Here is a 12,056-nt window from a genome sequence, read left to right as displayed (position 1 = left end):
TTCACACATTGCTAAATGCCCTGAATCTGAGTAGGCAGTCTAGAAGGATGACCAATGGATGGACGGATGGTCAGCTTGCCTTTGTTATCTTCTGGCAGAATTTGGCATCTTTCCAGTTGAACTTACAACCTTGGATTTCCTAGGGATCTATCATCAAAGTCCAAAGTCCATGCTGCTTTAGTTTCCCCTTGGTTTACCAAGCTTGGCCAAATGCAGTTACCTGAACTGAAAAGTGGCTTTCTATGCCATCCTTGTAACTCTGTAATTGGCTTCTTTTTCTATCACTTTCCTAACCCCATTCTGTCTTCTGCCATTGCATGCCCTTCCCATAGGAAGTGGAATCCTACCGACATAACAACTGGTCCGGGGAGCGTGTGCTTTGCGCGTGCACATGCAGTACTTACAAGTTACCAGCTCTGGCAAGTATTCACCTTCTCCAGCTGACGAGCTACACTCAGCTGTGCCAAGCAAAGCAGCTGAGGAGGAAAAAGCAGGGAATAAAGGACAGCCTAGAGCCCAGGAGGGCGGGTGGGCCAAACAGAAGACCGTAGATCATCTCAGTAAATCGGTTCGGTGTCAGCTATTCTTCAGAGCTACCAGTTCTATAGAACCAGACCGAACCGGTAGAATCCCATCCCTGCCTTCCCATCAATCTAAATAGCTCACTAGTGGAACCTGTCCTGTAAAAGTGAAGGGGCCAATATGGACAGCTCAGTTTGACACACGAGGAGAAGAAGGTCCATATGGCAGAGAGACCACTTGGAATGGAGAAACTCACCTGGAGGCCACATTGGACCATTGTTGGATCCCCAAGCAAAATACAAAGGTTTTCAAGAAATAACTTCATGGGAAAGAAGGGTCGTTTGAGAGGTATTTGAATGGATAGTAGAAGGTCCAAGCCTGAGGAAGACAGCCCTGAAAGTTAATTCTGACCAGGAGAAGGAAATGCACAACCAGACCTGTCTTCTATTCACAAAAGGCAGCCAACTACCTGGGCTGCTTTAATTAGGCAAACAAAACAGGTCTTTGTATTTTATTTTTTTTAGCAAACATGTCCCTTAAATAAAATAAATACTTCATAATATTTTGTCATTAGTCCTTTTATTATTATATTATCAACATCATCACTCCTCGGAAGAAAATTGTGAAGATGGGAAATGTGGAGGACGCATCAGCTGTTCTTTGAACTGTCTGGACTCAGAACTTCTGAAAGAAAGCTGATCAGGGCTTCTTCCAACGTGGTGGCCTCCATGAATAGAAGCCTACAATTTTTGAGAATCCACAGAGTCCGTACTGGCTGGGGATTATGGGTGTAGCTGCTGCCAATTACTCCCAGTTGTTGGCCCAAACTAGCTGGCAATCCTAGGAGTTGTAGTTTCAACCCATCCAGAAGTTAGTTGAACTTGAGAAGGGCGAATTTGAGAGGCAGAATGACTGGGGCACTTTTGATGCTGAAGGACAACCCGGAAGTCTAATTCAAGACTCAGTTCTCCTTTCGGGAAAATTTCGGAGTGCTTGTTGAGAGGGCAATCAAGGTTTGGCTCAGGTAGTAAGTGCTCATGTACAGGATGCGGGCAAGAGGATGGGAGGTGCAGAACTTGTCATAGGCAACCAACAGATCAGATGTGATGAAGATCAAGCTGCCCGCTAAAGCCAGCCCTTTGGAGCAAGACAGGGCACGCCAGGTCATGACGCCGAGAAGGCCTGAATAAAAACAGCACTGCCCACGTGTAGAAACCTGGCAAACAGGGCAGTAGGATCACCACATAACTCACAGCCACGAGTCCCAGGATGACCAGGAGGGTGAGAGGTTGAAGGGGAGCCAGGCCAAAGGCTGCGATGTAGCAGATGTGGCAGATGGCAAAGGCACCCATTCCTGTAAGGGGAGAAAAGGCAAACGTATAACCACAACAGCCACATGGGCTGCATTGCTGCATCAAGATCAGCCACCGGCAGTTCAGTCATTCTGGCAGCCTTCTCTGGTTTAGGACTTCAGATTATTCTATAATTGCAGCTTGCTAAGCCAAGAAAAGGCATTCTGAATATGACCTACAAAATTGCCTCATTCAGCTCTGGACTATTGTCTACCTTCTGTCTCTTCTGTTGGTAGCTAAGTGCTCTTTTCAACCGGGAAAGAAAAGATACAGGCACGGCAAGGGCTAAAAGGTAGCTATGTTTATTCCTGATAAATATTTAATGCCTTACTCTCTAATGCATGCTCCAGAAAGGAAGAACATGACACAGGCTGCCTGTTTTTTGAAGGTTGTGTTATTACATGTGTTTTGGCATCTCAGTTTCTCCTTCCCCCTTGAATGAAAGCTCCCTGAAAAAATGGAGTATTGTGGTAAAATCATAAGCCGATCGCCTCTTCTTTCATTTGCATTCATTTTTTGACCAACGGAAGCTCCTTGTGACCTTTTTAAACCCTCAGTTTACCTTGTTAATATTTTAAGGGTGGGGTTGGCCAGGGGCAGAGATGGTGTTCGGCAGGTTCTGACCGGTTCAGGAAAACCGGTAGCGGAAATGTTGAGTAGTTCAGAGAACCCACAAATACCACCTCTGACTGGTTCTGCCCCCATCTATTCTCTGCCTCCCGAGTCCCAGCTGATTAGCTGGCTCTTCTTTTGTTGCCCTGCACAGGAGAACGCAGCTGGAAAGCAGGCTAAGTGGGGTGGGGAGGCAATGGGATTTTACATTATTCTTCCCCTGCCATGCCCACTAAGCCACACCCACCAAGTCACACTACGCCCACCCAGCCATGCCCAAAGAACCGGTAGTAAAAAATTGTTTGAATCCCATCACTGGCCAGGAGGCACGTTTCCAAAGAACTAGACTGCAGCCCAGCTGCCATATTTATTTCTAAGACTGTTCAGAGATATTCTTGGAAATAAAGATGATATTTTAGGTGTAGAAATGCTTTTAACAGTACAGGTAGTCCTCGACTTATGACCATTCATTTAACAACTGTTAATGATGCTAATGACTTACAATAAGGTTTTGGACTTACAACCAGTGACTCAGATTTACAACCATCATAGCATCCCTGCAGTCATGTGATTACAAATTCTAGTGATTTAATAGAACAGAATAACAGTTGGAAGGGACCTTGTATGTCTTCTAGTTCAGGTTAATTTGCAACTAGCATGTATTAATGACAGTTGCCACGTCTCAGGGCCGTCTAGTTGCCATTTGTGACCCTTCCAAGGGGCTTCTTTCAAACAAATGCAATGGGGGAATCCAGATATGCTTAGGGACTGTGAGTCAGTTGCTTATCAATTGTGACACAAAAGTTGTAAAATCAGGGGCAACTGAATGACTGTATCGCTTAGTGATGGAAGTTCACAGTTGTAGACGTAAGCTGAGGACCACGTCTATCCTTTTAACATCAGGCGGGGCAGAGAGTTTAGCAGCAGGCATCAGGTTGAAACCCATAAACTGCATTTGAAGTATTAAAAGCGTTCATCAGAACGTACCCTTGATGTGCTCCTCAAATCTATTGGAAAGCGGCCTGGCTTTACCATGTTTTCAATAGATGAAATTCATGTACAGTGTTTATCTCTATGTACATAATTTTGTTTTAAAAAAACTTGGATAGGTGAGGTGATTTCTCAATCCACAGACTGGGATTTCTCAAGGTATAAGACCCCCTGCTTGTTTCTGCAAGAATGTGATCAGCCTTTCCAGCTGTGCCAGATCCCAGGACCCATAATTGTCAGCCACTCCAAAGACAATCAAGCCTCAAATTGAGAGAGCTGGAATAGATGTGCTACTGTATTAACGTTGTCTTTCTGTTTTACGTGATTGTAAGGAACAACCAAGAGATACACAACTATTCAAACCCATTCTGGGCATTGCCATTTTCCATATTTCCTCCCAGAAGTTGTATTTATTTATTTATTTTGGAAAATTTATATAACCGCCTACTCGTTCATGGGGATTCTGTGTTGCAATAAATATATCTTTAAATTTTGATTCCTTCTCGTGGCACTTGTGATATGCATTTAGCTGGCTCCCTCTTGTGACAGGAATTGGTGTTAGACATGACAAAATGCAAATTACAGGTAGTCCTTGACTTACGACAGCAACCGAGTCCAAACTTTCCATTGCCAAGACATCCAGGGGATGGCTTCCAAAATTTTAGTAAAGGGCTCTCTGCCCAGTTCCTTGGTGGTCGTGGTTTAGTTGGCCTCCTGCACCACAGTGGGGGGGGGGTTCCCCTCCCTGGGCTCCGGAGGCTTTCTTCAGCTTCTGGGAGGGCGAAAACGCCCCCCCGGGCTCCAGAGGCTCTCTGGAAGCAAGAAACAGGCCCATTTCCGGCCTTCGCAAACTTCCAGGAGGCCTGTTTTTCAGCCTCCCTGCGCCTCCGTGCCCCCCTGCACTTACCTGCATCCAAAACGGGCCGTGTGGGGGGATTTCTGGGATGGGTGGGGTGGGGTGGGCGGGGCCAGACAGGAGTGGGATTTGGGGGTTCTCCTAACTACACAGAATTTTAGCTAGGGGCTCTCCCAAACCCCCGCGAACCCCCAGCAGCCCACCCCTGAAGACGTTAAATGAATTTTGCCCCATTTTATGACCTTGCTTGCTATAGTTGTTAGGTGAATCCCTGCCGGCGTTAAGTTAGTAACCTGGTTGTTAAGTGAACCTGGCTTCCTCCATTGTCTTTGCTTGCCAGAAGGTTGCAAAAGGGGACACATGACTTCGGGACACTGAAAATGTCATAAATACAAGCCAGTTGTGAAGTGTTCAGAATTTGACCATGGAGATACTGCAATGGTTGTGAGTGTGAAAAATGGTCGTAAGTCACTTTTCTCAGTGCTGCTGTAACTTCGAATGGTTGCTAAATGAACAGTCAAGGACTCCCTGTATTGGCTTTTCTGCTCCTCAGTAATTTCATCCCTATCCCACTTCTGAGCTACTTGCAGCCATCTTTAGCTTTCTTATTTTAAAATGGTATTTCTCATCAACTTCCAACACAACACAGCTGTTGCTCTGGAAATTGTCTAGACACGCTTCCCTAAGGAAGTTGTTGACGATGTGTTCAAGAGTTGGAACCTGTCCAGCTGCTTTGGCAACCTTCGGGCTCCTGCAGATGTGCTCCTTCCCTATGCACTAGCCTCCATGGTTTAGCTAGCAGGAGAGACCAGGCATCCTGGCTTCCCCAGAGACCTCTGCCCCCATTATGCCTGTCCACCATTTCTCAAAGCATCTGTCAGGTGGGCATCTTACATAGCACAGTCTACATGCTACAACTGTGTTTAAAAATCAGGATTTATGCGTTTGAGAGAACATTGGTCCTGTGCTGCATGGAAAGTCACTTCAAACTGGAAAAGAAATGTGCATTCTGCCATTTCTGGATTTCTGTCCCCAGTGAGCGCATTAGATTCCCCCCGCCCCCTTCAAACAGGATCTTCAATGGGCCACATTAGAGCTTTTGTTCTATTCATCACTTTGTGGAATTGTGGTGGGGGGCGGGGTTGCCATTGTGTCTAAGCACAGCTACGTGCAGTCTGCCAAAGTACAGCTGTGCGTTTGTTTGCAATAGTTAATGATGATGCTTGCTATTCATTGATTGCTTCCTCCTCCAGATCTATGACCTGCTTAGTCAGGTTGATTTAGGACCTGTGTTTAATGCACTTTGAGAAAAGCACTAAACCCACATTCAGGAATGGCCCAATGGACAGGTAATGGGGTGGAACAACTCCCCACTTGCAATCTGTTAGTTGGGGAATTTGACAGGTAGTTAAGCTGGCTAAGCCTTCAGATTAATTTATCTAGCCCTACTTCACCCCCACATTAAGGAGAGTGATAGGCGACAGTTTTCCCTTTGAGCAGGGAAGTGAAACCAGGGAAATCCCACAATTCTTGGCTTAACTTGTCGTGCATTAAAAACAGTTTTAATTACTGTCCTAATTACCAAGATAAAAATGGCAATGAAGGAAGCATAATTTATTAGATTTTTATCCTGCTCTTTCAATATATATATATATATATATATATATATAAAACTAAAGGCATACCTAATATTCCTTCTTCCTCCATACCTTTGAGAGTGGTTGGGTTGAGGGAGAGAGTGACTGGCCCAAAGTCCCCGCAACCAGCTGGCTTTCATGCCTAAGGCAGGACTAGAATTCCCAGGCTCCTGGTTTCTTGGCCAGCACCTTAATCACTAGACTAAATTGGCTGTATTTATGCCAGTATATCTTTTCTGCCAGATCATGGATTAGAGAAAAAACACTTTACTGTGTGTACTCTAGCTGTTCCCTCTATAGATCCAGGCCTTGAGGCTGAACAGTTATGCTCCGGGCTGTCTTTGACAACTTTGACAACAATGCTAACATACATAAAAATTATGTATAAGTGCACAGATAGACACATCTAAAAACACCAGCATCAATCAGTATGCAGGAATGATGGTTTTCCAGATGTTATTGAATTGCAGTTCCCAATGATCAGTAGGGACTATGGGGAAAGGTGCTGAAATCTATAGGTCAGCAACAGTGTATCTACAGACCACAGGTTGTCCATCTCTGAGGGAGATCGTTCAAGCAACAGGTAGGATGAAAAAGAGCAGACAATCATCACAAAGCGAGTAATAAATGAATATAACAACCACAGCTGGATAAAATACCAAATCCAGTCTAAACATCTGGCTCATAAACTATGACGCAATACTATAAACGTGCTTACTTCTCATTTACAAGTGTTGGGAGATAAGGAATCATACCCATGCAAAGGGCCATCCCGATTGGTTGATTAAGCTACTGAATTGATTAAAACCAGCCCCAAGTTTTATCCTAGCTACTTCCCCGACAGTGTCATAAACCTTCAAACACCATACCTGCAAGGAAGAACTCTGGCCATACCAAGCAGGCATCTCCCAAACATGCGAACAAGAGACCATGGAAAATCCACCGGGAATACGGCTTGAAGACACCTCCATTTTTGGACTGAGTGGCTACAAAGAACGCCAGGAAGAACGTGGGGAGGCACTTTATGATAGTGCTCTTCAAGCTGGGCTCAGGGAGCAAAAGAATGAAGTAGACGGAGCTGGAGACCACAAATGGCAGGAGCCTAAGCAGCATGGTTCTCCTCTAGGATAGGACAAATGGGAAGAGGGAGAAGAAAGAAGAAATGTTTTTTAAAAAAAACCCAACCACGTACTGTTTCGTTGCATTCTCGATTTGCTTCCCTGGAATCAGGAATGTCTGCAGTGCATGGTTAAAAAAGCATCAGGATGGAAGCTACAACAGTGCGATCAGAACGTCGCCTGTTTGTAACGCACACTGTGACCCACATCCAAATGGGTGGCCTTTGATCACATTATCCTTTTGCCATCTTGACTTTTATCTATCATTTCCTGTGGACTAGAAAGAGATCAAAACTGAGCAATGCCAAATTGATACCCCAAAACTGGGGGTTTTGTGACTGATTTGAGTTCAGTCCTACATGGAACACTGTTGACATCATTATATTTCATAATGCTTTACAAAGATTGTTCTTACTATTACTTAATAATTAATCTTATTCATTATTCCCTCTCTTCTCTTTTTCTCTTCCACTATGTTTTTCCAGCTAGCTATGTGGAATTTCAAAATACCTTGCCCTAAATTATGCCACACCCATTATTCTGGGTATTCACAAATTTTTAAAGAAAAGTCAAGTGAATGGGCCAGTTGTGCTGGTTGTACTGGTTCAGTTGTACTAGCATTTGGAAGCTTCTACTCAAACATGCTAATAAGCAAGCGGAAAGGGCAACTCAATTAATTGACGAATATGATACCATTACATATAATGTTATTTATCTTAATCAGGCTTACAATTGCAGTAATTATAGGATTTGTACCCATTATTGTTATTTCAGAATCATTTGGATAACTGGTAAAATTAAATATAAGTTTTAATTAGTGTAGGCTGCTACCGTGTTTCTCATATAATAAGGCCGGGTCTTTTTTTTTTTTTTTGAGCCCTGAAAAAATGGCTAGGCTGTCTTTTTGGGGGTGACTTAATTCCCCCCCCCTTGCATCTTTGGGTGGGCGGGTGGCGACAGCTTGGATGTTGACCTTGGCGTTGGTGGGGCACTTCGTATCGGGGTCAACGCAGGCAGCACCATATCCGGGTGTACAACAAAAGTACTTCCTAACGGCAAGCCCCCGCACCATTCCCCCCCATTTCGTATGTTTTAATATAGGCCTTAATTTGGGGGGAGGGGCTTAATTTCATTACATGCCTATAAAACATGCTGGGACTTCCTATTGGGGGAGGCCGTATTGTTGGAGAAACAGGGTAGATGAACAATTAACACCATGAGAAAAAAACATTGCACTCATCACACTACTTAAGTTAATCCAAAATAAAAACATTCACATCTAATTTGCCCAAATGAATTCCACCTTAGGTGCCATTACAGAGAAAGCCTTGTCAATTGTAGTTATCTAATTTGCTTCTTAATATGGAAGCATCTAGGAAAAGGATTGTGATTTTATCTGATGACCGAAGGTTATTTATTTTTAATTCATATTTCTAAACCTCCCATCTTCCTTGGATAGAATTCTGATCATCACCATTCAGAAGGAAAAATCAGTTCTGTGGTGGTAAATATTTCTAACGAAATGAAAGCAATTATATATGTTCCAGGATAATGTTGCAGTTTGATTGACCCAAATTGGATCCTGTAATATTTCTAAATGTTACCAAATACCCAAATGATTCTAAATAAATTTCTAGCTTAGTAGATCAGTAGAAGTTTGTGGACAGAGTCCGTATGGGCCTCAGTAAAGTGTAAGTATCTTGTGACATTTTCCTCAATAGAATTGTAAAATATGGGATAGATGATGCTACCACTGTTAGATGGACGCACAATTATTTGGATGACCGCATCCAAAGAATTCCTTAATGGCACCACTTAAATAGGAGGATAGCATTGGGCAGAGCTTCTGTTCAACATTTTTATCAATGACTTGAATGACAGGGGACATTTTCCATTGTAGCTGATACTTTACTACTAAGCTAGAAATTCTAAGGAGATAAACTTAGTCTGCAGAGTGTTTCTGAAAATGACGACTCCTATTAATTGTGGCATACCTACTCGTGTCCATAAAGATGCCTTTTTGATCATTCTTTTGAGTACCTCACCTTGTGTAGTCTTCAAGCTAGCAGGCCTGTGCCTTTTCACTTTTTGAAGACTGGGATAAGCCTTGACCTTCCCAAATCTTCTGGGACCTCATCAGTCCTTCAGAAATTCTCAAAGATTATTACAATGATTCTGTGATGATCTCCATAGTTGCTTTTGAGATGTAATCCACCTGCCCCAGGAGACTTAAATTTACTAAATTTTTACCCCCTTCTTATAGCAGTTCGTTTATTCTGCCAGTGGCATATTGATAATTGGTTTAAGGGAACCAATTATTTCCAGAGAAGTCCAACCCAAAAGAGGAGCTAAGAAATTCTGCTTTCTCACCCATCACCCTGATTCACCATTTTCTCCTTGGAAAGGAACAATATAGAAGTTTAAGCTACTTTAAATCATTGTTCTTACTATATTATTATAGTTTTGTTTCTGTTTATTCCTACTTTAAGGAGTTTGAGTATGCATGTTACCTGGAAACAATATTTGGGTTGGTCTGTCTATCCCATGAAATATATGAACAAGGGGCAGTTTAGTAACACACACACCCCTTGGAAAAGTTGGCTTGCACCCAGGTCAAATAGATGAAAATCCATACTAAAGTTAGTTGGATGATCTTTAGCTATGACAAGCTCACTGAACTTCATAGAATTTCAGACAAAACTGCCGTCTCAGATTGAACCTAGGACTTCTTGAGCTTTTGCACACTGTATATTTGAGCTATGATCCATTCAGAACAGAATAAAAAGGGTGGAAGAGACCTTGGAGGTCTTCCCGTTCCCCAATGTCTCCAGCTCTGCGGATCAGCTGGGGGAGAATGGTTCGTGCAAGTGCACGCGCGCATGCACAGCTTCATTTCCACAAGCAGGATGCATATGCACCTGCCAATCACGCAAATGGAGTGCATGTGCACCAGTGGTGCGATTCCAATTATTTACTACCGGTTCAATGGGCATGGCTTGGTGGGCATGGCATGGCTTGGTGGGTGTGGCTTGGTGGGCGTGGCAGGGGAAAGTTACTGCAAAATTCCCATTCCCTCCCCACCCCACTAACCTGCTTTACAGCTCCGTTCTCCTGTGCAGGGCAACAAAAGGAGACCCAGCCAATCAGCTGGGACTCAGGAGGAAGAGAATAGATGGGGTCAGGGTCAGTCAGAGGTGGCATTTGTCAGTCTCCAGAACAGGTTAGAACCTGCTGAATACCACCTCTGATGTGCACGCGTTTGCCCGCTGCTCGCACAAGTGAGGATGCATACATGCGCATTTGCTGGCCATTTTTATGGCCCAATTGCAAACTCCTCATGACCCACTAGTAGGCTGTGGCCCACAGATTGAGGGCCCCTGTTCTAATCCAACCCCCTTTTCAAGCAGGAGACCCTATACCATTCCAGACAAGTGGCTGTCTAGTATCTTCTTAAAAACCTCCGGTGATGAAGCACCCACAACTTCTGAAGGCAAGTTCCTCCCCTGGTTAATTGTTCTCACTGTGTGGAAGTTTCTCCTTAGTTCTAGATTGCTTCTCTCCTTAATTAGCTTCCATCCGTTGTTTCTTGTCTTGCCTTCAAATGCTTTGGAAAATAGGTTGATCCCCCTCTTTGTCTCGGCCCCTCAAATGTTAGAACATTGCTATTATGTCACTCCTGGTCCTTAATTTCACTAGATTAGACAGATCCAATTCCTATAACCATTCTTCTTAAGTTTTAGTCTTCAGCCCTTTAATCATCTTTGATTATTAGGGGTCTGGATGATGATGACTTCCAAGTCATCATCTGGAGTCACTGGGTATGAGTTGTGTGGCTATATAAATGTGTTAAACAAAGTAAATAAGTTAAGTAAGTAAGTAAATCTCTTCTCTGGGAAAGTGGTTCTGAGATTCATACAGACTTCAACCTTTCTGCTTGGGCTGATAACTGATAACTAGATTATATATTAAAGAATGTTTTTTTATACTTAGATCATTCAGAGGCAATAATATTATGCCAGCACAGAATATGAGCACCCCACAGGCAGTTTCAATGTAGAATGATAATTACTCATCTCCTATATAATTTATTAATTCATTACATTGGATAGAGCTAAATAAAATAAATCTACATTTTTGGACCGAACATTTGTCTAGATACAATCTAAGAGACATTGCCAAATTAACGGACAGAGTAAGTGTTATTGCTAAATACTCTTTTAAGAAGACCTAATGTCAAACGCCCTACCCTGAAATGGGAAGCTATATTATTTTCTCTCCTCTATTATGATAGAAAACTGTTAATCAACACAATGTAGAAGAGGGATAGGCATAACCTGGGGGCGGCGTTAAAAGGGAGACCAGCTAGAATCCCTAAATAGCCACAAACAAATAAGTCCAAGCAAGTGCTATTTGCTACTTGAGAAGAGTCCTGAGAATAGGCTATTTCGCAATAAATCAATTTGGACTGATTTGTGTGGACCTGGTCTTTCATGCTTGACATTTGTCAGAAGGACAGGGAAGTGGAATATTCTGTTCAAAGGATAAAAATAGCAACCACTGTTGAGAATAGGACTCTGGGACAAAACTATGGGCTCTGTTTATCAGTGTGTGTGTGTGTGTCTAAATGTGACAGAGCTAGTTTTATCATATTTTGAAGAACAGGATTGCATTAACTTTTTCCCTCTGCTCCTATACCTGACCATTTCAACAAATGATCCTAGATGGAATGCATCAAAAAAAAAATTTTTTTTAAACTACAGTTAAAAATACAATTTAAACAATACAAAATAAGATATGGTCACTGAATAAAACTATTATTATGGATTTTAATATAGCCAAGAAACAATGTTCTTAAAATACTTAGGACTCTAGAGTTTAGATCTATAACTAGATCTTCTCAGCCTTACAAAACACATCAGGGGCATCCTATACATTATTGAAAAGACAGGGGAAACAGGGGAACATCTCT

At 42.8% G+C, this 12,056-nt stretch overlaps 1 protein-coding gene across 1 annotated transcript in view; it reads right to left on the bottom strand.

Annotated features, from left to right (window-relative positions):
• Window positions 1-1,084: 1,084 nt before the first annotated feature.
• The window catches only part of TMEM86B (transmembrane protein 86B), a 15,811-nt gene continuing 4,839 nt past the window's right edge, over window positions 1,085-12,056 (bottom strand). The window contains 3 exon segments of the mRNA XM_087915936.1: window positions 1,085-1,714; window positions 1,716-1,876; window positions 6,839-7,091. Coding sequence (XP_087772062.1) covers window positions 1,484-1,714; window positions 1,716-1,876; window positions 6,839-7,091 — 645 coding nt within the window. The 3' untranslated portion in view covers window positions 1,085-1,483.

Source organism: Pseudonaja textilis, chromosome Z (genome assembly GCF_049901715.1).
Source record: "Pseudonaja textilis isolate UNSWEBS1 chromosome Z, rPseTex1.2, whole genome shotgun sequence".
In the NCBI taxonomy this organism is placed as follows: Eukaryota; Metazoa; Chordata; class Lepidosauria; order Squamata; family Elapidae; genus Pseudonaja; species Pseudonaja textilis.
Note: the sequence above shows the minus strand (reverse complement) of the source record. Positions and strands in the feature narration are given on the sequence as shown.